Source organism: Columba livia, chromosome 10 (genome assembly GCF_036013475.1).
Source record: "Columba livia isolate bColLiv1 breed racing homer chromosome 10, bColLiv1.pat.W.v2, whole genome shotgun sequence".
Taxonomy (NCBI): domain Eukaryota; kingdom Metazoa; phylum Chordata; class Aves; order Columbiformes; family Columbidae; genus Columba; species Columba livia.
The window spans coordinates 15,375,745-15,402,542 of NC_088611.1; the positions used below are offsets into that span (position 1 = coordinate 15,375,745).

At 40.8% G+C, this 26,798-nt stretch overlaps 1 protein-coding gene across 40 annotated transcripts in view; it reads left to right on the forward strand.

Moving 5' to 3' along the window:
- Positions 1-26,543, forward strand: part of MAGI1 (membrane associated guanylate kinase, WW and PDZ domain containing 1) — a 342,732-nt gene extending 316,189 nt beyond the window's left edge. For 12 of the 40 annotated variants that reach the window (XM_065075477.1, XM_065075489.1, XM_065075478.1 and 9 more), the window contains 10 exons: positions 1,381-1,464; positions 4,145-4,236; positions 5,158-5,350; positions 8,521-8,814; positions 12,165-12,368; positions 17,266-17,356; positions 17,478-17,541; positions 18,555-18,701; positions 19,885-20,023; positions 23,666-26,543. In XM_065075477.1, the coding sequence (XP_064931549.1) occupies positions 1,381-1,464; positions 4,145-4,236; positions 5,158-5,350; positions 8,521-8,814; positions 12,165-12,368; positions 17,266-17,356; positions 17,478-17,541; positions 18,555-18,701; positions 19,885-20,023; positions 23,666-24,366 (2,009 nt within the window). In that variant the 3' untranslated portion in view covers positions 24,367-26,543. Of the gene's footprint in view, positions 1-1,380; positions 1,465-4,144; positions 4,237-5,157; positions 5,351-8,520; positions 8,815-12,164; positions 12,369-17,265; positions 17,357-17,477; positions 17,542-18,554; positions 18,702-19,884; positions 20,024-20,129; positions 21,918-22,030; positions 22,120-23,665 lie in introns of those variants that run through there. The other 28 variants (XM_065075482.1, XM_065075518.1, XM_065075517.1 and 25 more) reach the window with 16 other exon arrangements.
- The last annotated feature ends 255 nt before the right edge of the window (positions 26,544-26,798 follow it).

Here is a 26,798-nt window from a genome sequence, read left to right on the forward strand (position 1 = left end):
TTCAGGCACATAATTTATTTGCTAGGATTTTGTCTTCCCAAATCTAATTAAAACAATACAAACAAGTCTTGACCCCAGTGTGTAGTGTTCATTCACCAGCAATTACATAGAATTAAAAATATTTACACAATGATACCAAACATTAGATACTTTCTCCCTAACATGAAAAAGAAAAATACCCTCAGGAAATTGCAGCCACCTTCTAATCAGACTGGCTTTAAAGATCGTAGTGAATAAAAGCCCCTTGGTGGGGTTATGTCCTTTTATTATATTAATAGGAGACAGTTACAGTCATACACTTGGGCACACAGATGTGTCCATGCCCTTAGAGAATGTCTTGCTAAAAAGCCCTTGGTCCTTGCAGCACAGTGTGTGAGCAGCAGAGGCTGCAGAGATGTTGACGGAGCTGGTCTGTGGGCATCACTTTGCTGATGTTCATCAGGCACCAGCCTGGCCCATGGCTCAGCCCAGAGATCCCTGACCCTCAGTGGGAGAACTTGGTCTTCTTGTTGAAAACACACCGAAGCCATCTTTCAAAAGTTTGCCATGCCACCAGAAGGTTTAGTTGAAAAGAAATACAGAAAAACTGTAATTCTTCTGCAGTGGGACAATTTAGAAAACAAGGCTTTCCTTCAAAATCTGGAATCTCATGAAATTTATGGATAAATCACACGACTTTTCAACACTGAAACTCTCCATCAGCTTCAATGAGACTATGCACTCTTAATTTCAGAATTGTTTCTATATACTTTGCTAAATCTGGGCCTTAAAACTTTTGTACTTTGCAGCATTGAAAGTGCTGCTACCTCCAATGAACTAGTGACTAAAGCAAACTCACACTGATTACTCTGAATCCATCTTTTGTTGAAACTGATACCACACTGAGCAGAATCTTTTTTTATATAACAAGTAGGATAATTGTTAAAGTTTGCATAAGAAAGTTTGATTAAAATTACCTCTAAGCACTGTGTTCATTTTCATCACCATGCATTTAGAATTTCTTTTAACATTAGAAAAATATTTCAATTTGGAAAAGTAACCGTATCATGATGGTGAAAGTTTTTTTGTAGAAAAGTATTTTTAAGGTGTTCCCAAAGAAATTCCTCCTCTGAGGAGCAAAAAGTGTTCTTCAAATATACCTGCATGCATGTGCATAAATGTATAAATTCTCATGTGTGTGTGTGTGTATTATATATCCACATGTACACAGGCATGTGTAGATAGACATGTAAGTTAGTATATTGTAATCCATAGTAACTATAACCTTAGCAATTATTTGCATGAAAGCCTAACATGATCCATACAGTCAAAATTAATTAAATGAACTAACAAGAAAGCAGATATGTTAAGCTTTGCAAAATTGTAAAATTAATATTACAGCTATGTCACCTTCGCCTGCAACTGGACTGAGCAAGGGTGAGAGAGAGAGAGAAAGAGAAATCAGTTCCACGAGTTTTGGAGAATGTAAGACTGTGCTGAGAATGTATCTGTGTCTTGTGGTGTCTTGTTCTGGTGTCATTGCTGCTCTGTGGCGGGAAGGTCTTTATCACCAGGGGAGTCTGTCAGGGCCATATTCCGAGGTTTAGCCACGAAGGTGCAAAGTTCTTGCTTTACTCTGTACTGGCTAGCGTCGGATTTCATAGGCAGCGGTGGGGGGTACCGTGTCCCATTTTGTTCATGGGATGTGGATGGGGCTGTAACACTCACCCCTCCTTTCATTCCTCCTCACGGCCCTAGCAGAACTCTTCTTACCGCTTTTGTGACACTCTTCAAATGGTCTTGTTTAATTCGAGATGAGCAAACTGGCAAGTTTGAGCCAGTTGGACTGTGTATGTTTTTTTTGGAGTCAGACATGCTTGAGATCAGGTCAAGGTGCAAAGATGAAATGACTGACTCCTGGAGGCCATTTTTAATTGTTTTTCAGCAAAGTTTCAGCATCAGCATTAAATTGTCCCTCTAAATAAAAAAAGTGACTCCTCTAAAGCTCTACTCAATAATGGACAACCTGAAGTAATTCTCCAGTATGGAGAGCCTCAGAGGGTCCCTCCTCAGCTGTAAGGCAGCATGGAGGTGGATGGGGTTTTCTTAATCACTGTACTACAGAGCTGGTGCAAAAAGTGGTAAAAGGAGTTTTGTTCGGTTTGTAATCATGCTGTGTAAATGTGTGTCGCCTGTATGTTTGTTGTATCTGTGTTGCACCTCTGTGTAATCCTTCCAGTGGAAAGAGAGTTACATGAATGAACTTGCTTCTTTGGGTGTAGTCTTGTCTTTTTCTGTTGCTTTGGTGTGACACTGCCATTACACCTCAGCTTGCCATGATCTTCAGCGGCTGTTTATTGGCTGGCTGGTACCCGAAACAGGAACATATGGCATCGTTCCCTGAGGCTGGAGAGTTGACAAATGGGAAGGTGTTGAGAGATGCCGAGGAAGTGGGCCCACGCTGAAGCTCTCTGCAGAAGCCACTTTGCCTCTGCCAGATCCAACACACGCTATTAATTGGTTGGGGCCAGCCTTTGCCAAAAAAATCCTGCAAAGTGCTGGAGAGATGCTTCCAAATTTGTCTGCTCTTCACGTTTCCCCTCGCGGAAGGCAGTGACAAACACCAATTAATTAATTGTTCAAGTTCTGCTGTTGTGCTGCATGCCTGTATGGTGACGAGCTGCCTTCAGCCAGCTCATCTCAACAGATGAACCATCAGGCTTCCAGCCTGGTCATCACCTGATTGTTCTGTAATTGTATCTGGACAAAAATTAGCCTCTAGTTCAGTAGAGTAATGTGCACAGCTCTTAAGAGTAGTTTATAACTGTGAGTAATTAGAAAGTGAAAATATGACATATAAAACCAATGCATTAAACCAGTTTGAATGAAAAACAAGAGATCTGTGCCTTAGCACTTACTTGTTCCTTTAATTTTAGTATTCCCAGATCTTAACCTGTTGAGTCATTGAAGAGAGAGCATCAGAGCTAGCCAAAAGTCTTAACACTGAAAAGCACGACTAGACCCAGACCTTTGTGCAATAGGCACCGATAGTGTAAAATGTAATTAGGGCCCAGTCTGACTCTCACTGATTTTAATGGAAAACAACCAGTTTGTCTGCTCATACATACAGAAAACTAGATGATGTTTCACTAAACACGTTGCATCCAGTATCTGCGTATGCACTTATTTAAATTACATTCCTGAATGATACCCATTGGTTTCTTTACTAAAGATACAGACAGTTGACTTGTAAAGGAACAGCTTTTTTATCATTAATTATAAATTTTGGGAGGAGGTCATTACAAAATTAGTGAATGTTACAGATACTAACCAATAAATATTAAATGAACCTGAAGTTGTCTTCTGATATGATTTAATGTTAGCAATTAATTTTGCATTTTTAAAAAAAGGGATGAAAGCAAGCATGAATAAGTTAATATAAAACATTACTGTTCAACTGCACTTCAAGGTTAGTACTTCGCTGTATGTAATATTCATTGTAAAAGCCTCGCTGATGTTCCATAGTAATGAGTTAGGTAAGGCTGAGCTTTTCTATGTTTCCAGCTGGTTTTGTCTGTTCAGTGGTTCTACAGAGCCCATACATGAGCAAGTGAGAGTCAGGAGAGATGATTTGCTTTCAGTGGAGCCCTTCTGTTTTACGCCAGCCGGGGATCTGTCCCATAGTTATTTAAAGCAGTGTCAGTATACAGATAGCAAACTATGCTTGTGGAAGTTAATTAAACAGTAGAAGTCATAACAAGTGGCTCTTTTGTCTCCCATGAAAGAGGAGACAGCTGTATTGTTTCTGGCAGAGTGATTCTCAGTTGTACACTTTTATTTGTTGATGATTTAGAAGAGGCTCTTGCACTGGGTAATGATGCTAATATTGACGGTAGGAAATACTATAAAGAGAAACAAGTGGCAAGACACAATTAGACGCCTAGAATATAGAAACCACCATATAATTTTTAGCTGTGATTTAAATAATAATCCTTTAGTATTTAAACCTATAAATGTTCTTAATATGTCTAAAAAAATCAAGACTGCATCATTTAAAGAGTAAACTGTGCAGCATATCCCTTTAAACGTACATCAGAGTAATCCTGATTTGGGTTAAAAGGGTGGGGTTTTGATTAAAAAATATATTTTCCTTCTTTCCCTTCAGTTCCAGATTACCAAGAGCAGGACATCTTTCTATGGAGAAAGGAAACCGGTTTTGGATTTAGGATTCTAGGTGGAAATGAGCCTGGAGAACCTGTGAGTACATCTGGAAGTGGTCTTGTTTTAACATATTTCAGAATCACAGCAGTAGCATGTACAGATGTGCAGAGCTGCACTGCGGTATCTCTGTTAAAACAACTGTTGTGCTATGCATTTATGTCCCGCAACTCCTCCCTACCCTCCCTCAAAAAAAACCCAACCACCTAACCAAACGAAAAAAAAACACTTCCACAACTGAAATGGATTTGGCTTCCCCTACTATTTCTCGGTTTTTAGATAGCCCAAATGAAAACACGTAGGCCTGAAATTGCCTGGACACTGAGGAAAGGCTGTCCTGGTCAGGTTTGCAAGTATTTTGATCCTAAAGTTTCTATTTGTTCAATTCCTTTCTCGAATTCGCTTAACGTCTTTAAATCCAGTGCACATGGAAGGTATCAGGCTAAAATCTATGGTCTTTCCTGTGCCTGCACAGGTCAAAACTACCTAGTCAAACTACCTAGGTCAAAACTTCTCTCATGTTACAGTAATTCCACAGAACTCACTGAAGATAAGCTAAGACTGATTTGGTGGACAGGCGAGTGGCATAGAGCTTGTAAACCCTAGAGGCAACTGAAAGGACAACTCAATCTCAGCCTCCTTGACAAGACCCTCAGTGCTTTTAACCGTCTTCCTCTCTGGTCACTGTCTGGTTGACCACATTTCCCAAGGCTGACTGTCATTAGAGTGAATGGACGGCCTGAAGAAACAAAATGTCAATTTATTACGATTTCACAATGTGGCTCTATTCACATGGAGCAACTTTGCTGACCAGCAGACGTTTATCAACAACTTCCCTACTAAATTAGGTCTAACTGACAGTGCCCCTTGCTTCCCGCTGGCTGTTGAGCTAGTTCTCATTTACCACTTTTTTTTTTCCTTTTCTTTCTTTCCTTTCTCCTATTCGTGCTAATTCGTCAGATTTACATTGGTCACATTGTACCGCTGGGTGCTGCTGATGCTGACGGCCGCCTGAGATCGGGTGATGAACTGATCTGTGTGGACGGGACGCCTGTTGTTGGGAAATCGCACCAGCTTGTCGTCCAGCTTATGCAACAGGCAGCCAAACAAGGTCACGTCAATCTGACCGTCAGGCGCAAAGTGGTTTACACAGGTAGGCTGCAGTGTTGCTCTGCAGGGGTCGATTTTCTTGCCAGACTCCATCTGTTCAACAAACGGTTTGAAGAAAAAGAAGCTTCTCCTCATAATACTGGGAAAACTCAGGGGATGCGGTGTTATCCTTCCTCTTTCGCCTGTTTTTACTCTTTTCTATTCTTGATCAAATAAATTTCAAATATTTTGTTTTCAGTCAAGACTCTCTTAATCTCAGTTGGCTTCCCCAGTCTCCATGAAGGTTTCTGATAAAACAAGGAACTGTTCAGTTGCCACACATTGTTTCTAGTTGGACTCATGCAGCAACAGACTCTGTGCCTGACTGCTTGTGTTTTCTGTTCCCCAAATAACTGCTGCCTGATAGCTACCCTTAAACTGGGAGTGAGTGACAAGATGCTGAAGAGGCCCCAGGAGGTGAAGCAAGGGCAGAGCATGAGTGAGGGCATTGGTGTGCTAATGTCCCAGGCACAACAGGAGCTTCAACTGAGGTTGCTACATATAGTCAGCTAACCGCAGGATGCAAAACTGTGCCATTGCTTCTGGTAGTGCAGGGTGCGCATGTTTGTTGTAACCAAGAGGTTTCTGTGTGCCGAGTTATGCCACATGTTGTGCACACTCTGCACAAGTGCGTGGTCTAAATGGATGAAAAAGAAGCTGACAGACAGAGAGGCAAAGAGAAGGGATGCTGCCTGGTGGCACCCAGATTAGTGACACAAAAATGTCCTGTTAGCAAAGAAGATGAAGGCATGAGCATAAGCTTTCTAAATGACAGGTGGCCTTATGCTTAATATTAGAGAGTAACAACTTGGTGCTGTCTCTTCTTGTGAGTCCCTTTAGGGAGCTTGAGTGTGGGATTTGGTGCAGCTCACTTATTCAAAAGGAAGAACATTATGTAGCTTTTCAAGTTTAGGCATCAGCAGAAAAATAGGCAGTGATGTACTTTAAGATTAAAAAATGTCAAAATAACCATCAGGTTGAAAATTAGGTCCACAGTGGAAGATAGGACTAGAACAGTACCTCTGAAACAGCTCTGTATTTTTATCCAGGGCTGAGCTCCTTCTGCACAATATTAAATAGATATTCACTTCTCATTTCTCTTCTTCTCATTGTGGATTAAATGAAGGGCTATGTCTCCCCTCTAATACCCTGTCTCTCCTTCCTGACAAAGAGCTGCCAATGTGAGAGGAGCTTTAGGAGATGAGGTTTGGGAGGAAGAGAAAGAGCAGCTGAATTTTTGGTATTGTTTTTGTGTGTAGATTTTCTATCCAGTTTAACAGCCCCCAGGCTGGAAATTACCATGAAAGATTTAGATTCATGAGACATCTCGATAAAAACCCTTGATATTTCATTCAGGGGCTTGTTACTTCAGACTGAGCTATTTCTGAATCATTTCAAATGTGGACACTTACTCTAAGATAAATTATTCAGGATTCCTTATTTCACCTTAGATTTGCAGGCTTTGAATTCCAGCATAACTTTGTAGAGAAGCCTCTTCCTGAATTTTGATCCATTATTCCTCCTCTCATCTATAAACTAGTACAAAAGGATTGTTCACCTAAATGGGTACTTCATGTCTTGAGACTCTTATAGGGGAAGTTTATACTCCCGTATTCTTAATATGTAGAATACTATATATTTAGTACATACATTGAGTATGTAAGTGCAGACAGGTACTTCTAAGTGTTTTAAAGTTGTTTTTCTTTGGATCATGGGTTTACAGACTTAGATTTTGTTTGGCACCCATTTTCTTCATGTTGTTTTTAAGATCTTCAACTTAATTTTGCTTCACCAAATTGGAGAGGTGACCTGATTAGCTGAGGCAGCCATTCAGCGGAGACAAGTGCAATATGCTGCTCTCAACTGCACAAATGGACTGTGGATAACAGGCTGAGCAACAAAAAAACAGAAGCTATTGTGGGCCACGAGTTCTAATCTGAGGTTGGCTCAGGTGAAGAAAAACACTGTGCTGGGATATCGACAGGGGAAACTCTCCTGATTTCCCAGCAGATGATGGTTCAGCTGCAGTATGGTCCAGCACTTCAAGAAAGACATGTTTGAGTTGGAGAGAGCCCAACTGGAGGGAGTCCAGAGGACCAGTGAGAATAAGGAGAGCTCTAGAAAACATGGTCTGCAAGGAAATATTGAACAAATTCGGATTGTTTAGCCTAAAGCAGAGGAGAGGGAGGAGGTGTTACACTCATCAAGACTATAAGAGGCTGCTGCAAAGAGGAAGGGAATAATATGTTCTCCATATGCCTGCTAGATAGAACTAGAAATAATACCCTTATGTTGCAGCAAGGAAGATTTAAGTTAGATATTGCAACCAATAGATTGCTTGGGGAGATATTTAACAGCAGATTAGACAAACATCTGCCAGGACTGACAGTAAGCATAGTTGGTCCTGGCTTGAGCAGGCTGTGGGCTAAGTGATTTTTTTGAGATTTCTTCAAGCCTTTTGGTAGCTGATTAGATTTTAAACTAATACCACTTCCAACTTCAGTTGCTGTTAAACACTTGGTTAATGTTAATAATGTTTAATGGTTCCACACCCTGACTGTGCCAGACAGTACAGATGATAGTTGCTGGTTCTTCCATCAAGAAAACCTTGGTTCACAAGATTTTTTTGCTTTAGTGTGAGTAGTTATTACTTAAGATCACAGTAATCAAAGGCAATCAGTGCTACCAAAGTGATAGTATTGAGTTTAAAAATGCAGAGGCGTTAAGTGTTGGGTGTTTGATATTACTCTCTCTCCTGTGGGCTTGTGCACATATGCATGGTTGCGCATATGTAAATGAAGTGGGGGTCTGATATCTAAAGGAGACACCTCTGAACCAGTGTAATCCACGTTTTAAATGCTACAGAGCATCCGAGTACGCAGCACTACACTGGTTTAACTGTACTGCTGCTATAGTTTGGCAGCAAAACACTTTGGCTGTATGACCATGCACTGGAGAGGATGAGCATTTATAGTCAGTGCTGTCACCAAACAGAGCTGTTGGTGGTGACATCCAAAAGGAGACAGAGCCTTTGATCATTGTGGCCATGATTTATAGATGAAAGTAGGTGAGCTGCCTTTTTTTCCTTTGCCTTTTTCTCGGTGGACGGCACTTTTCAAGCACTAAATGGTGCAGCCTGCTCACACAGTCTTTTTTCTTTTTTCTTCTTCCCAGTTCCCAAGGCAGAAAATGAAGTCCCATCCCCAGCCTCTTCCCACCACAGCAGCAACCAGCCGGCCTCGCTGACAGAGGAGAAGCGAACGCCGCAGGGCAGCCAGAACTCCCTCAACACCGTCAGCTCGGGCAGCGGCAGCACCAGCGGCATCGGCAGCGGTGGCGGCGGGGGCAGCGGTGTTGTCAGCGCCGTGGTCCAGCCCTACGATGTGGAAATCCGCCGCGGTGAAAATGAGGGGTTTGGCTTTGTCATCGTCTCGTCGGTGAGCAGGCCAGAGGCGGGGACAACATTTGGTAAGTCTTGGGGTTTTATCAATGCACCTCGAGTGAGATGCAGATTTGAGTGCTGCAGTGCAAGGAGGCAAACGGGGATCTGTTTAATTAAACATCATGAGCATGCCCTAATTAATGTAATTAATAGCTTAATCAGAGGCCAAGTCTTGGTAGGTGTTTGCTTCCTGGGTTTTGTTCAGCACTGAGTCAAGAAAAGCAAAATCAGAAATCCAAACCTGAAAGGGAAAAATGCCACCAATGGCGATTCCTGATGCTCCCTGCAAGCTGGACACCTTTCTGGGGTTCGCTGTCAGAAGACCAGCCAGGGACCACCCAACCCCCAAGTGATTCTGTTTGCTAAAGCAGAAATGGAGCAGGTGGAATGAAATATGTCTCCTTATGGTGGAATTGAGCCAGTTGATTTAAAAGCAGTGATGCTTAAACTGATTAACTTCTCTTTGGCAATCAGGGTTATTCTGATCCTCATTATGGAGTGAGCATGCTGATAGCTGGGAAGTTTTAATTAATAGTGCTTGCTGGTGAGACATGAAATGGAGAATACTGTTAAAAAAAACAGGTTATTTTTTACCTATTCCACTTGTTCCCAAATCCATTTCTTCCGAATAGGGGGAAATGAAGTTCATGTGATGTCGGACTTAATATCTTCCCCTAATAGAAGTAGTCATGGTTTCTTTCTGAAGACAATACTTTCTACTAGACAGACTCACATTTCCAGGTGTTGCTGCAGAAGAGGTGCACATAATCTGGTTCTGCAAGTATGCACAAAACAGCCTACTCTAGAGCAGAAGTGTCGTTGCAAGGAGGAAACCAGTCAGAGATGCTGTTTTCTTCCCTTTCCATCTCCTCCAAAAGGACCAGAGGCAGCATCCATTTATACTTTGTAGGGGAAAAAGCAGCTCCTCCTTCCGTGTTAGTCTGTGGTGTGTGATAGGGATGGAGGGGGAAAGGAAAGACAGAATGAGTGCACTGGCCCTGCCTCACATAGTCTCTCAGAGCAGGGCTGTGGTTTGCAGACAAAATACATTGCAGTCTCCCTGTACAGCTGGAATGCTCCTGAGGCACGCAGGTGCATGTAGCAAGAAGTAGCCTTTCCCCCTTGTTTTTCCTAGCATTGGCAGTGCCATTGCTAGTGAATAAGGTATTGGTGTAGAATTGGCCATTTCTACCACCGTTCTGGGCAGTCACGGCATCAGAGATTTCAAGGAGAAAATATCTGGTATAGACCTGATGCATTGAGTTCTGGGAGTTCTCAGATGCACTGTCCTTGCTGCTGGAAACTGCTCTTCCAGAATAGGTATTTTGGTGCCAGAACACAATGGTGTAATGCAGGGGTGTCAAACTCATTTCCATCGGGGGCCACATCAGCCTCACAGTTGCCTTCATAAGACTGAATGCAATTTTAGGACTATAGGAACTAGGAGTAGTTAACTAAATTCATACAGTCCTAAAACTACATTCGGCTCTTTGAAAGCAACTGTGAGGCTGATGTGGCCCCCGGTGGAAATGAGTTTGACAGCCCTGGTGTAATGTAATATAGATTAAATTGAACTCAGCCTAAACTGGAGAGAGAGCTTTTATCTTCTGAAAGTATTTGCAAACGTGTGTGTGAATAACTTTTACTGTATGAAGACTGTGCTTTAACTCTTTTCTGCAGAGAAACCTTGACCTGAGGTTGTAAAGAGTTGTGTTTGCTTTAGCCTAAGATTCTCGCTAACTGGAAGTTTTCTGTGCAGGGGCTCCTCATGGAGATCTGTTGATCTGTGACTGTTTTTCCTATATTTTTTTTCAAGTGTATTCAGCTTTTTCCTAATACTCTGCATGAGATACGTTCCCTCTGCTATGTGGTGCTTGCTTTGGACCTGCTTTGTAGTTTTTTTCTTTCATGGGTAGTATTTGGAGATGGGCCAAACTGGTTCTAAAACTCACTTTGGTCACTTTGGTGTGTGCTCTGTCGTCTATGTCCTGTGGATTGAATAGAGTAGGAGCTCATTTCACCCTCCAAACAGCCTTTAAACTGGAGGAGTCTTTGTATTTCCAGGAAGGGAAACTTTCTAAAATCACTGTAAAATAACAGAAAAAAAAAATCCCCACATTGTTTGCAGCTAACATTAACACTTTCTGCCAGTTTTTATTGTGTATTTCCAACCTTGTTCTCTCACCTCACATTCCTTTCCTTACCTGTTTCTTCTCTATGGTCTTTCTAGTGTTGCCATGTGTGCAGCAATGTATATCTCTAAAACTACTAATCAAATAAAGACTACAGCATAGATAGATAAGTGCATCTTGAGGGTGAATGTATTGTGGATGTAAAGTATGGGATGACCACTCTATACATCAAGGCTTTAACCATGTTCTGTGTCCCAAGGGTCTCTTGCCCGTGTAGGAACCTGTACAAAAGCCCGATGGATTTATCTGAGTGAAGCTGTGTATGCCCCCGTGTCCCAGTTCTGCATTTTATGGATGACCCTGTGTTTTTGGGACAAACAATCACATGGAACAGGAGGAGAGTTTTGTCTCCAAAACACATTCATCCTACAGTGCGCTTGCTCTGTGTGTCAGACATCTCAATGGTTTTGTGTGTGTGGTTTTAGAGGTATTTAAATGCGGAGGTCTTTATTCCTGCCCTGCTCCCATCGCGATGCCATCTAATATTGTACAAGGGGAAGGATTAACTTGATTCAACAGAGGCTGACGTGGATGCCTGCACCAAACGAGTTACCTTTGTCAGTCTTGGCCCATCTGTAGTGGTCCTGTACCTTCCCTGGTAGTACCTTTAGTCACAAATAGAAGAAAACCATTTCATCTTGCTTCCTCATGCAGTGCTGAAAGATTGGGTCTTCACGGTAGAAAGGGAGTCGCATTCCCTCCTAGGCCTAGAACAATTTTATCTTTCTAAATTGAGAAAGAACAAAACATTGGCAGAAGCTTGAACAGCATCTGACTTAGAGAAAAAACTAGAGACGCTGACACCGATGTAATCTTGGAGGAGGAGGGTTGTGTTTTCTACAAACAGTTTCCATTTTTTTATTCAAAAATTGGGTTATGATGGGGCTGCACTTGTCTATAAAAATTCATCATTTATTAACAGAAAACAAGGGGGAGGTTAAATGATTTACAAACCACCTTTTTGTAACAGAAGCACTGTGCACTCATACTAGTTGATTGCCAATGTTTTGAACACTGGCAGCAAAGCTATCCTATAATAACTTTTGCTTGATGCATTAATTAATTAACCCTTAACCTTCTCTTTCCCTTTTCAACCCTTTTTCTCCTTTTCCCCTTCACCCACATATGTAATCAATTAAAAAAACAAAACCAAAACAAAAACAACCCCCAAACCAATACAAAAGCGGGAAATGCATGTGTGGCCATGCCTCACAAAATAGGTCGGATAATTGAAGGGAGTCCCGCAGACCGCTGTGGCAAGCTGAAAGTAGGCGATCGGATCTTGGCCGTGAATGGGTGCTCCATCACCAACAAGTCACATTCAGACATCGTCAACCTCATTAAGGAAGCGGGAAACACCGTTACCCTGCGCATCATTCCAGGAGATGGTAAAGTATATGTTTCCTGCTGTCTTATCTGACCCTCTTTTTGGTTTTGTTCCTGGGCTTGTTACATCAGTCGAAGCTGCAAAGTCATGAAGGGCTCAATTTCCACTCCCACTTTGGAAATTAGCAGTGAGGGAGGTTGTGAGTGTTCCATAGCTTTATTTTTTGTTTCCATACAAATGGGAGTTCTTTTTTTAAACAAGGAGGTGCTGATTCTACATTTGAAAAAGAACCCATTTTATCATGTTCCTCCATGTATCTCTGTAAATTTGATGCATGTCTCAGTACACTTCGATTTGATTCTTAGGTTGATAATGCAGCTTTAGAATACTTGGGAATCACTAGTTAATATATGGGATTCCTGAAGCTTCGTGTATATATATAAAAGCAGGCTATAGAGTAAAGAGATCACAGAAAAGGATAAACACTTTGTCATGTTGTAAGCTGTTTGAAAAGAGGATTTGTTTTTATTCTGGGTAAGTTGCTTTGGGAACAAGCTCAGTAAATTTTGAAATGACTTTGTTCCATTCCAATGGCTCTGGAGCTGCTGTGTGCTTGCAGCTGACCATTGTAAGAGTTATCCTAGACAGGATCTCATGATTTCAGATCAGAGGGAATGTGCAGGATCCTTTATAATATGCTGACACTTGGTACCGGTTTCAGGTCATTGAACTGTTTAATAAAAATAAGGAGCTGTGTTATATATCAATTTCATTAAATTCATCCCTAGCTGTGATGCCAAATAGGAATAGAGCAGAAACATATGTAAAGCAGAACTAAAGCTGCTGTGGTTCTAAATTCTAAGTACTTTATTTGTTCATTGTCCTGCTCTGCCATGGATGGGTTCATAGTGAGAACTCATTAGGCAGAAATCTTTTTAATTGGCTCTCTTTTTAAGCTGAATCCACAGGTTTAAGATTTGATGGCTCAGGTACAGAGCTAGTGAGCCTTTCTTAGAGTTGTACAGGATATTATTTGCATTCAGTTAAATGTTACATTCAGAGAAAGTGTGATTAAGTTTAAAAGAAGGGTTGAGAAAGTATGACTGAACTGAGCCTGGTACCTGCAAAGCAGAATGGAGAAGTTATATGATATGATTTCCAGCAAGAAGCATTTGATAGTTGCTGACTCTCATACTTTCTAATCTGAAACATGGAATTGGTTACCCCACAGAGCATGATTATGCTATGTTTATCTTTAGGATAAAAATAGGCCAGGATGAGAAATGATCTGGTTATAAATTATTTCTGTTTATCTGTTTTGCATGAAAGGCTTTATTTTCCTACTGTTTAGTAGCTATCAGGTCAAATGGTATATGATCCTTTGCTGCTTCCAGCAAATTGAGTGTTCATGAATAATAAAATGGCCGTGAATCATGCTAACATCTGAGCTGGCCTGTGTGTGCCAGTTTTGGAAGGTAAACTGGGAAAATAATTGGTCAGTGCTTCTATTTTAGTTTCTGATCGAAATCCAGGAAGGTGAATCTTTGAATAATCTTTTTAAAAGGTAAAAATACCTAAGAGGTTAATAACTTTTGAATGGTTTAGGAGCTATAGCATCCTGACATGAATGCTCAGCCAGTCTTTTTCATGCAAATATGTGTACAAAACATAATTTTCAATTGCTTAGGTTAGAATGGAAGTCTGTACCTGTGACTGACAAGTATTCCCAGAGAAGGTGGAAAGCTGTAATTTAGGGAAGAAGCCAACTCTTGTCTCTCATCACAATGCAGGCTTCTAGTCTTTTAATTTACTGTCCCTTTGAAATTCAGATTGCCAACTTTGCTCAGAATTACCTGCATTTAATTTCCAAAAGCAAATAAAGCAAACACTCTGGAAATTGCTGAGAGGTTTGCTCTTAAAAATAAAAATAAAAAAAAAAAGACATTTAAGAAACTGATCTCAATGTTGTTTTCTTTTTGCTGTCCTTGGGTGCTTTTGATTTGGTTTTTATTTTTGTTGCTTTTGGGGTGCTTTTTTTGTAAATATAAATGGTCTTACAGTGCACTTAAGGGAGCGGGGAAGAGAATAAATAAGAAGCCATGCTTCTGAGACAAACATGAAACTAAGGTTTATCACAAAACTCACAATAAACTCACACTGCTAATCTCTTCTAACATTATTAAAAACACCAAGAGTTTTTGCTGTATAATAAGTCTTGCACCAACTCATTGCCCTAGACCACTGCAGGAGTGCATCTGCCATGAAATGACAATGCTGTAACATATCACCAGCTGATGCAAGGACACAGAGTGCTGAAAAATGACAAGCTTAGATTAGACAATTGGTGTCTGAGTGTTCTACAGCAGAATGGGGCAAGGAATCAATGAAATATTTAGGATTTAGAATGTATAATTGTAATTCTAATAGAGACAATTTTTCCTTTATTTGTGTTCTGTTCCAGTTTTGCATGGAGGCTGGCACGCGTCCTGAGCCAGTGTCTGAAAAACTAGCAAAATTATGCACAACTCCTGACTCATGGGGTAGGGTGGGCTAAAGATAGGCACAGTACAGTGGCATAGAGATACATCTGTACCAAGATTTGTTGTTGCTCTGCTTGGTATTCTTAGTGTGACCCACTAAAGGGTAGAAATCTTGCATTCTCTTTGAAGCCCATCTTCATCTGATCTCCAAATATTTGTGGAGGTTTTCAGAGGCTTTTGTTCTGGATGAATAGAGAACACTTAACCACGTTTCAAGGCCTTCTTATGTTGGAGACTAATTTTAGCATCAAGGCACCTTCACAAAATCCAACAGTGTAACCACACATAGGGACGTCTCCTTCTCACACGAGCCAGTTGCCAGCAGCACATCCTCACGAGGGCATGTTTTGGTCATGACTACCCTGAGAGATGCAGGTAGACCCAGGAGCTGCTCCTGCTCTCTGAGCCACCGGACACAAGCCAGCTCTGGTCTGGAAGATGTTACAGCTCCATATGTTGAGGGTTTGGGCATGTTAACTTGGCCACATTGCTGCAGGCAAAGGAGCTTTGCTGTCCTTGCACCCATCTGTTTAAATGGCTCTTCTTTTAATGTTTCCCATTTTCTGAGTTGCCATTGACATGCACAGAAAGGAAAAGCCTTCACCTCATCTAGATATCTCCACAATGAAAATAAATTCATTAAATAGAATAGGTTTCCAGGACCAAGTAAGCCCACAACCACCACCGCTCCTTAATTCAGGCAAAAAACCCTCCCATTTCTGCAATTTTTTATTACAGCTGAACTCTATTTAACAATGGCAGATTTCTCCATAGTCAATCAAATGAATTACCGAATGTCTGGGGCTTAAGAGGCAAACAAGGGCAGGATAGAAGACCTTGTAATTTAATGTTGGAGAGCCAGATGTTTCCACTGGTTTTCATTGCTGTTTTCTGTTGGTGGCTTTTTCTTAAATGGGGTTGGAACTAAAGAAATTCACTCAAGAAACAAGGTGCATGACCTTAATTTTAGGCAGAATGAGTTCTGGGTTAATTCTGGTCTTATTGAAGTCCATGATAAAGGTCCAAAATGACAAGGGGACCATTTTGCCGTGCCATGCTGTGAGGGACACCTTGATAGTCGCTTTTCATTTGTGCCTACAGCTACTCCCTTCCCAGATTTGTGAAGCAGGAGGGAGGACCTCTTCTGGGAGCATCTCCTTCTGTGTGTAGAGAAATACGGCATTTGCACAGGCTGATGTTGTACTGACAACCCTTTACCATGGCATAAATTGAGTTTTGAAGTTAATACTGCTCTATGTATTCTCTCGATGTGTGCTTTTGTAAATGGTTCCAGAGCTGCCGATGCATTTACTACAGGTGGTTCCACGTCCCTGTGTGCAGCTTTGAGTAGTCAGGCAGCAGCGAGTTTTATTGCAAAGATGGATTTCAGGATTTCAGGAAGTTTGCATTTTAGCTACTTTGAATATCACCTTGTGAGGTATTAGATAAAAGCCATGTCTCAATCCTACTGCAGATTGCAGTTTCTGATGGAGGAAACACTGATAAGCTTATAATCCATGGAATAGTTATTGCTACTGTAAAATTAATCCAGTCATCCTACCATATTTGGAGACTTTAATGATTGGAATTCATGTCGTTAGACAACAGACAAAACATTCTTCAACCCCTCGTCCAGAAGTCAGTCTTTGTTCTGAGTGTGTCTAATGGTCAAAGATGTTTCTAATCTAGATTTCACAATTATTTTTCTTCTTTTTTTTTTTTTTTTCCAATTGAGTGGCTGTATTTTATTTTATTTTTTTTTTTAGGTTAATGAGAATGCTGATGTGTTTGCTTACTGAAAAAAAAACTGAGTCATTTGTGTATATATTATATAAATATACTACATATATTGTATAAATATTTGACTCCCTGCTCTACACTATTTGTGATGGGTAGATGTGGCAGTTTCCAATATGCATGTTTTTTGCTCATTAGTTTTTGCAGTGACAATAAAGGTAAAGATGATGTCTTCCCTAAAGCCTTGACATTTTCAAGAGCATAGAATACAGCATCAGCAGTTATGTGACAAATGCTTCGAAGTTGGTTAGGGGTGTTTAATAGTTTTCCTCTTACGAAGAAGAAAAACAGAATACACAGTAATTTGGTACATCTGGTGACAGATACTGGTAAAAAGATGAGCCATGCGGGATGTATCATGTTAAGTTTCAATGTGCAACTCAAAGGCCAATATTTCTCTACAACTGAGGTTCTGTACTATTTCATATATATAATTACTACAATTTAGCTTAAACTTTATCCTGTTAGTTTTTGGATTTAAGAAATTTGAGCTAATCTCATGTTCTTTAAAAACAACATAATGATGGTTTCTAGTGAAATGCCGTTGTAAAACTTTTGTTTTATCAATTAATATCCAATGGTCTTCCCTTATAATGAAAAAAAAAAAAAATTATTTTGCAGAATCCTCCAATGCTACTTTATTGACCAATGCAGAAAAAATTGCTACAATTACAACCACACATACTCCTCAGCAAATACCACAGGAGACCAGGTCAGACTGTTTACCTTGAGGAGAGCACGTTGACGTGCTCTCTCTTTGGTTACTTCTCAATCATCTTCACATCCCATGAGCTTTATTTTTCCTCTCTCCCTCTTTCTGTCACTTGCCACAGCAGGAACAACACCAAACCAAAGCAGGAATCCCAGTTTGATTTCAAACCACCCCAAGCAGCACAGGTAAGGCGAACCTTTCTAATTATTTTGTTTATCACAGACTGTTGCTTCCAATCTGCTTGAGGGCTGCATTCAAATGTTTCCCTTGACAATTCCTACTGGGAAGCTGTTCTCCCTTGGTCTGTTTGCTGAAGAAAGAGGAATTTGCTGGTTAGTTTCTTAATACGTGTTGGTGTTGTTTCAGCTGAGAAACATTTCCAACACATTCTCATCGAGACTTCTAGGGAGAACAAAAAAGGGACGAAAAAAAGCTGACATTTTTACAACAGTAATAATTTATATGTTTGTTTATTGAATTGTATATTTGGAGGGGCCTCTCTAGAAAGTACTGTTGTGTGTAAATGATAAATTCAGAGGACAAAAAAGAGGAAAAGTTAAGGGGGGCAATAACCGGAGTGTTCCAGCCTTCACATATGGCATCTTATTAGAGAGATTATCTGTCTCACCGTTAACTTTCCTTGCCACTGGCCATCCTAGAAGTGACCTCTTCCATTAGGGATTTCAAAACTTCCCTACGGTAACAACATTTATGCAAAACAATGCACTTACTTCTGAGCTTCTTGCAAAGGAATAGATGAGGTGGTAACAAAAAGGAAAAGCCAGCGCCATGGCATAGACTTGTCCCAGGTACCATTAGACATTTACCTAAAGCCTGGCACTGGCAGTGAGGTTGCCTCAGCCTTCCTTTGCAGTTGGTAGAGCATCAACCACCCTCCAGAAATGTGCTTTTCTGCCCTGGGCACAGGAGGTGGTGTATAACAGAGGTGCCTAAAAATACATGGCATGTGGCCAAGGCCATTCAGCCAAAGAGCCCTTTGCACCGCTGGCACTACAAATAACAGTGTGGTATCTGAGGAAGCAGAAAATTCTAGTGTGCATGTGAAAACTCAACTGATTTTCTCTTTTTAATTATGAGCAACAACAACGAAAATATGTGTTAGTTGGATAATTTCAAAATGAGGGTAGAGCAGCATTTAACTTTCTGTTCAATTGCACGCATGTTGTCTTTCTTCCAGCAGGACCAAGACTTTTACACTGTTGAGCTGGAGAGAGGAGCCAAAGGGTTTGGCTTTAGCCTGCGAGGTGGCCGGGAGTACAACATGGATCTGTACGTGTTGCGGCTTGCTGAGGATGGGCCAGCTGAGAGATGTGGGAAGATGAGGGTACGTGCAAATAAAAAACGCTTCTTTGCAGTAAACTGCCTTCCCTTTCTCTCCCGTACAGGCACAGCTTCTGCTGTGCCTGCTAAGAGGAAAATTAAATGTTAACTGAAAGGAGCAGTGTTTCCTATTTACTTTTATCAATGGCTTCTGTCACTCTGTGCATACAGCCCGTAACAATGAGAGTGCATTGGAAGATTTCACTCCCTTGTTCCAAGCCATGTTTCCAAATTCTAATACGTAATCTGACTTGTAAAGCCCAACAAGGTACATGTAGCAATGAAAATGTAATAGCCTCAGCTTTGAAACTGCAGCTGTGAGTAGGGAGTCAACATGTTCCTCCTGATCCTCTCCTCTGTCAGTGAGCAGAGTGGACAGAGAGCATAGATATTGACCCAGGGGTTACAAAATTATAGTATAGTTTTGGTTAGTATTAACTGTTAACTCCACATGTCAGCTAAATTATCAACATTTTTACAAGTGCATATGTTCTAAAATGCCTCCAGAAATAATAAATTAATAATAAATTGCCAAGTTTTATGTACTCCTTGCTCCTCAGTTAGAGAATGCATGATAACTTTACAGCATGTGTCTTTTTCTCCTCTGGATATATCGTGCAAAGAGCATTTTCAAAATTCTTTTGCTAGGAATAGATTTATAGGTCCAATATTTTTGCTGATGAAAATAAATCAGTGCTGCCCTGTGGAAGTCAATGCTTTGACAGTCTTCCAAGCCCTGTTTCCCTATCCCAATGAATAATTATATTTACAAAAGCAGCTTTGCTGGTTCATAGTAGGTATTATATCCAAGTGAGTAACAGACCTGAGCAAACTACTTGAACATCCCAGTGACAGCAGACTGTAAAACAAGCAACCACTTTGACCGGAGATTTTACAAAGAATATAAATAAAATAAAAGAACACTGGTCCTAACACAGCTATAGGTATTGAACAATACAGTATGTGAGGTGGTTTTATGGAACAGCAATGAAATATTTTGATACCTCAAGCTTTCCCTGTTGCCTTCCTGTCTCCAATGGGCTGTCACTGGAAGCAGTTGGATGTATTTAGCTTCATGTGGTGCATAGCTCTTTCAACTTTGCTGTGGTCATTGTCTTGTGGTGTGCTGGTGGTGTCCCTCGTGGGGGCTTGTGGCTAATCTTAGACTTTTTTTATTTCATTGACAGATCGGTGATGAAATCTTAGAGATCAACGGAGAAACTACCAAGAACATGAAGCACGCTCGGGCCATCGAACTGATTAAAAATGGTGGCCGCAGGGTCCGCCTGTTTCTGAAACGCGGAGATGGCTCTGTCCCAGAATATGGTGGGTCAAACTATGAAAACATTCCTTTCTTCCCTGGCATCACTCCATGAATGATTTGTCTCAAGATCTGAAGCGGGAATTCTTTTTTATTTTCCTTTCTCACCAGTGTCTTACCAACCTTTGCAACATATGGTTAATTGCCTCGCTTGTGCTGAATTTTCTACACATTTCATCCTTTGCTTGCTTCCATGGACTTGGGGCGCAGTGTAAGGCAAGATCATCATAGCAGTATTTTTGGTGATCAGAGAGGAAAACAAAACAAAACAAAACCTTATTGTCTTGTCCAGCCAAACAAGGAATGTCATTGAACTGTGCCAAACTGTTTCTCAGCGGCTGAATTGTTTTTTTTTCAAATAGGTCTCTACTTCTAATCAATGCAAAAACTGGGATTCTGAGTTATTATTCTGAAGCAGTGATTTTTTAATTCTTTTGGTAGGTTTTTCTCTTAGTTCCGGTCTGTATCCATAGACATGAATGCCAAGATGGCTTATGAGATTTTTTGCCTTCCCTTAATATTTATGTAAATACTTATAAAGTTATTTAAGAAAAATAAGGAAAGGAAAAAAAAAAAAAAAAAAAAGCTTTACTGCAAAAATATATTGATTTGGCCTCCTGAGCCCTTTTCTTCCCCCTTAAACTGTCTGCTGGTTTCAACTAGTTAATTTGTAAGGTACGAAAAGGTGAGGAGTTTATGAAAAGGTGCTCTTGTGTCCGTCTTGGGGGAAACATTCAGTCCTTGTTTCTTACTAAGAATTGCATTAGATTCCTTTTCTTCTCCTGGAGGTTGGATTGCTGGGTGGCTTAACTTAGCACACTATTTAATATTATAATTATGTCTTATTTATTTGAGATAATTGTCAAATATTGTGCCCTCGATGGAGGGCTGCTCCCAACCAAAGGTCTTTGAAGTTTCTATAGAAACTGATGATTGAAGGGATGTCCTTTATACTTTTCATCCTGTATTTGGGTTATTTCTGTGTCAGTAAGTTCTGTGTTTATCATTCACTCCATGTCCTAAAACCAGAAACAAAACCCTTCTGCACAATTTATGAACTCAATTTTCTTTACATTTACTGTACCACATTTGAGAATTTCTGCTTATTCTGCTCATTAATTTAACTTAAAATGACCAATTCAGAGTATAACCAACAAACAATTGAAATGTTTAATAATATGGAAGGGAGGTTGTGGGTTTACACTTCTGTACTATAAATAGCACACCGAAAGGTTCAATGATGGCACTGAAATTCTGTAATGTTCTTTCTACCTTTGTCTTTTCCTATACTCCTTTGGATGTACAGTACTGTATCATATGCTAGACTGCATAAAAACCCTGTAAATTAAGTGCTTCACTTCTCAAAGCATATGTCTGTTGCACTGAGGATGGAAATCCACCACCGATTTTCTTTTGGCTAATGCTAAACCACTAAGCGTTCATTCTTCAAGCAAGGATTTAATATACAGGGGTTGCACTACTGTAAAGAATATCCTTGTAACATTTGGGACTCCTTCCTCTCTTTGTTCTGTTCGCTGCAGTCGCAAATGGTTCCTCTAATAATGTTAAGTTCCAATATTTTTCTGACTCGATTGGAACGTGCTTCTCTATGAGGCTGTATATTTTTGTAATGAGTTTTGTACTTATTTTTAATGTCGTGGTCTCTGGTGGACTTTATTTTCGTTGTTGTTTGATTGTTAATGTTTTTTCTATGACATTCTGTGTCGCTGTTCCAGCTGTCTTTTAGAATGGATGCTCTCGTTGTCTGGGTTATTAAATCACCTCTTAGATGTCTCTCTATGTCACGATAATAACAACTGCTGTCTTTGCAGCCTTATATTTGGGTGAAGCCTAGACAATCTGACTGGAAAAATAAACTTTCTTTATTCTAAGATAAAATATTAATATGAAGATTTTTCTTTCTTTCATCTTTATTATAGGGAATCTAAATTTTCTACTTTTCTCTTTCTCTTTCTCTTACTTTTCTTGGTGCTGGGCTCTTCCTTCCTCAGCGATGATACCTCCTAATATCGCTGCATGTATGAGAAATGACAAGCTCGGGGAGTCTTGCTTCTACCTTATGGGCCATAATCAAACTACGGTTTGTAGCTAAAATCAATATTAGGTGTTTTTGTGCTGTGGCCTAATTCCCTCACATTGCTTTCCGCTTTGCTATATTTTATATGTACAGCAGTTCATTCTGAGCACCCTGCGTCCCCTGAATTGTAAGTACACCCCAGGACACGTTTAAACCTTGCTGGTACCTTGTGCAATAGCCTGGTTGCCACAAGCCACGTGCTTACAGCTATGGAAAAGCAGTGTGGTCCCCAGCTGCTGCCTGAAAAAGCTAATAAGTGAAAATGCACACACGTGAGTCACAGCACGGGTTTCACCTGGAAATCACAAATATCGTGGCCCATGCACACAGTGACCCTCCCAAGCTCAGGAATGGAAATGACATCAAGAAGGAGATACTTTGTGTGATGGCAGGACGAATGAGCACATAGAATGATTGGCTTGGGGGAGGGAAGACAAAAAGGAGGTAAACAGAAGAAAATTATTTGCCCAAGTGTGTGTGAGGGTTTTCAGTTGTTGCCATCAGGACAGTCCACCTCAGGGTGGGGGTCTGGGTGCAGGAAGCGTAGCTGACACCAGCCGAGCTGCCCTGCAGAAGTTACTTTAACAAAGAAAACAATAAGCAAATGAAAGCAATGCTCACATTAAGTCAGCACAGCTACTTTAATGATTGCCGTATCTATAATGAATCATTCATAAACATCCGTTACAAGTGATGTGAGTAATTGTAGCTTAGCTACAGTACAGGGGCTGGTTTTTACTTTGGGGGTTGTTTTTTTCCTTCAGCTTTGCAGTTTGTCTCGCAGAGGTAGCTCAGCTGTATTTTACCTGAAATAGTACATGAAAAATAATGAGCTGGAGATTAGGTTTTAATCAAAGCCATCCTACATATTACAATATCTTTCCATTGCTTTGATATGAAAAAAATCATAACCTCTGTCATCATTGTTCGAATCATTGTGGCAAAACCAAAATCTACCTGAGGACTTTTTGTAACATGGTAGAACTAAGTGAGATTAAGTAATGTCTTAAATGAAATGGAAATTGCATTATTACAGTCTAATTCTCACACCTTCAAAATGTTATTTTACAAGGCAAAAACTTAATAATCAATTCTATTTTCTGTACATTTTCTGCTATTTGAAACAAGGCCTCCCACACCTGGAAGGCAATTCTTTCAAAAGACTTGAAAGAAAAAAATCCTTCCCTAAAGACCCTCTTTATTGGAAACTGTTAAAAAAAAAAAGCCAACAACCCCAACTGGAAAGAAAGTAGGGTAACCAAAACATTATGAATTTGGGCTTGGGGAAAATGTAAAATGCCCCATGACCAGAAGAGCAATAAGATGATATCGGCTTGGACCAAAACACGACTAACGAACAGAGCAGCACCAGTACTAACCTGTAACTCTCGTTGTTCGCAGTTAAATTAACAAAAGCTTCGGTTAGCCCTCTCTGACTGCTTTAACAGTTGTTTGTTTTTGTCACTAATGAAGTCTGAAGAGTGATAAGTGGTGTCACGGCGCTGCAGAAGGCATCGGTACCAAACACTTTGCTGTTATTTTCTTTCAGACCCCAGCAGTGACAGGAACAGTCCCGCCACAGGTTCACAAAACGTATCGGAAATGAAACCCATGCCATCCGACCGACGGCAGCACCCATCATCGGAGTCCAGTTATCCACCAGACCTTCACAAATCATCACAACATGGGGACAAGCGGACTTATGTTAGAGACCTAAAAGGCAGCAGAGAGTTTAGCAGACATCCCAATGAACACCACACTTGGAATGGGACTTCTAAAACCAACGACCACGTGCCAGGCAGGAGGACGGAGAGATCGCCGGAGAGGAGGCGCGAGAGGCAGCCGGAGAGGGCGGTGGTGAACGGGCAGAAGAGGAGGTCTCCCGAAAAGCGCAGGGAAGGGACGAGGAGCGCCGACAACACTTTGGAGAGGCGGGAACGACACGAGAGGAGGAGAGACCTCTCCCCTGAGAGGCGCAGAGAGCGGTCCCCCGGCCGCCGCCGGCGGTCTCTGGAGAGACTCACGGAGCCCAGGAGGTCGCCCGACCGGAGAAGAGAGAGCTCCCTGGACCGGCGGGCCAAGTCCTCCGACCGGCGGAGGGAGAGGTCGCCCGACAGACGGCTCAGGGAGGAGCGAGCCGGCCGCCGGGAGAGGGAAGAGCCCGGCTGGAAGCAGGAGCCAAGCCGCAGGCACCCGCCCGAGCAGCGCCGGCGGCCACACAAGGAGTGCAGCACCGACCTCAGCATCTGAGGGGTCCCCCGGGGTCCCCGTCACCTTCCCCACATGGCAGGAGCCGAGGAGAGAGAGTGGGAGCTGAAACCATCCGGCTTTTGCAGGCGAGGAAGCATCCATCCGGCAACTGCTGATCCTACAAACCTTTTATGCAGATTAAATCTTATAAAAAAATAAAAAAAAGTGTTGTGCCTGATGTATAATATTAAAGAAAGTATTTTTCAGTGTATTCTTTTTTTTTAATTACTTGCCAAATGTTGGTCCTAAAGGATTATAAAATTTTGTTTCTACATTCTTTGTAGATTTCTTAAGAATAATTCCTTTATTGGGCTACTTTCCCTCCTCCCCAATATAGTGAATGGGGGGTAGCCAGTAATATAGGCAAAGGATTTTATGACCACGTTTGAATAATTTGATCCAGACTGTTCTCTAGTGACTCACTGCTACACTGTATGTAGAAAATTTTTTAAGGGTTGGGGGTGGGAAAGGAAGAAAATGGTTCATCTCAGTAGGAATGGAGCGCTTCTGCTGAAGGAATTAAAAACAAGAGACAAATGTTCCTAAAATTGCAAGAACTGTTTGAAGAGACTACTGTTTCAATGAAGGATATTTATAATAATAATTAATAATTAAAAAAAAAATACAAACCCACACAGCACAAGATGATTTGAGATAAGGAATTTCTAGTTTGTTCCATGAACAGTTTATACTTTCAGGCCCCCTCTACAGGATGCACAAAGACAGAAGGACTGGTAACCACCATGCCTGTGTCACACACTAACGTAGACTGTTGATCTCTCATTAGCCTCAGCAACACTTAACGATATTTCATTAAGGCAGCCGCCGCAGCCCTACTCATCTTCTAGATGTATATGGACAGCAACCCGAGCATGCATGGTATTTATTGTTTGTCTGCTTTGAAGCAAGAGGAGGGATCGGGATCCTGGGACAAGGCACAATGCGGTGCGGTGGGAGCAAAGTCCTCTCTCTTGGAGCGGGTGTATTCCTTCTGCTCAGGCAAAACCAGTGGGCTTTTCTTATTTTGCCAGATTCCAAAAGCTCTCTCTTCTTCTCGCTGTATATTTAAGTTTTTTATTTTGTTGGTTCATCCTTACTGGGGCAGAAGGAGTTTACTTGCTGGGGGGAGGGGTTGGGGGGGGGGAATTAAAAAAAAAAATAGATTTATCAAAGGAAAAACACAGGCAAAAAGAGGCAATCAGTGAGACAACCTGGTTGTAATATGGAAGCCTATCCATACTGGTTTTATGCTGTAAATTTGAATCTAAGAACAGCAGCAAAAGGGAAACCTGCAAGTTTCTAAGTTGTATTTTTAAATTTGCAAGTTGTGTGGTAAGTCTGCTGTAGTATTGGTATAAGATTGGTATAAGGATTACTGCCTAGCTGAGCCAAAATGTTTGCCGTTATTGTTGGACCACTAAAGTAAACTGCTGCTTTTTACAGTGCATTGGTGTGTACATGTATACTGTTTCACATTTTCCATATGAACACAAAAACATTGCAAGTCTATCACTGTTGTTGCCATGGTACTGTAAAAACAAAACCAAGAAAGAAGATGGCCGATCATTGTGTGTACAGTTTAAATTGTAATTAATAGAGCCTGTTGGAAAAAAAAAAACAACCTGTTGCCTTTTTCTTGTATAAAAGAGGATTTATGACAAAATTTAGCTGTGAGGAATGTGATTAAGTGTTTATATTTCTGAAAATGGAACAAATTGATTCAGGGGATATATTTTAATGTAAACTGAATCAGGTATGTAAAGCTGTTTTAAAATGGGAGACTATATAAGTAATTCTAAAGCTTTTGTTGGTTTGAATATCAATTCTTCATGGTGGGCCTGCTTATGGATTATTAAGCACTTGTATGCAGTCTATGTTCTTCAACCACCATTTCTTGCAATGTGCTTTAGACATAATGCTCTTTTCTGTGTTGATGAAAAGCAGTATGTGGGCCAATCTTTTTTATAAAACACTATGCATATATAAATACCACATTGTTCATAGCTTTATTTGACTTTTTGGGTTTATACATAACACTAGTACAAGTAGATGTGGACTTACCCAGTACAAGCTTCTTGCCTTGGAACAGACACTATGTATATGATGTAGCAACAAAGAAGGAGAAAGTCTGTGAATGCTATTTTTATTATCAAATAAAGTTTTCCATACAAAGCATACATATGATTGTAGTGGTAAGATAAAGGAGGAGCCACACCTTGACGTTATTTACTCATCCCTGTCTATATTAGTAAATTGTAGGTTACAGTCTCCAAGGGCCATCCATTAAATATGTATTAATGATCTGTTTGACAAGCCTTAAAGCAACAATTCCTAGTTTTCCAATACAAAATTTTCTTCCACCAAACAATCAGAAGCCAAAGGTTTAGGTGAAGCAGAGTTTGTTATACGTCTGGGCTTTGTGTCGTTGGTCC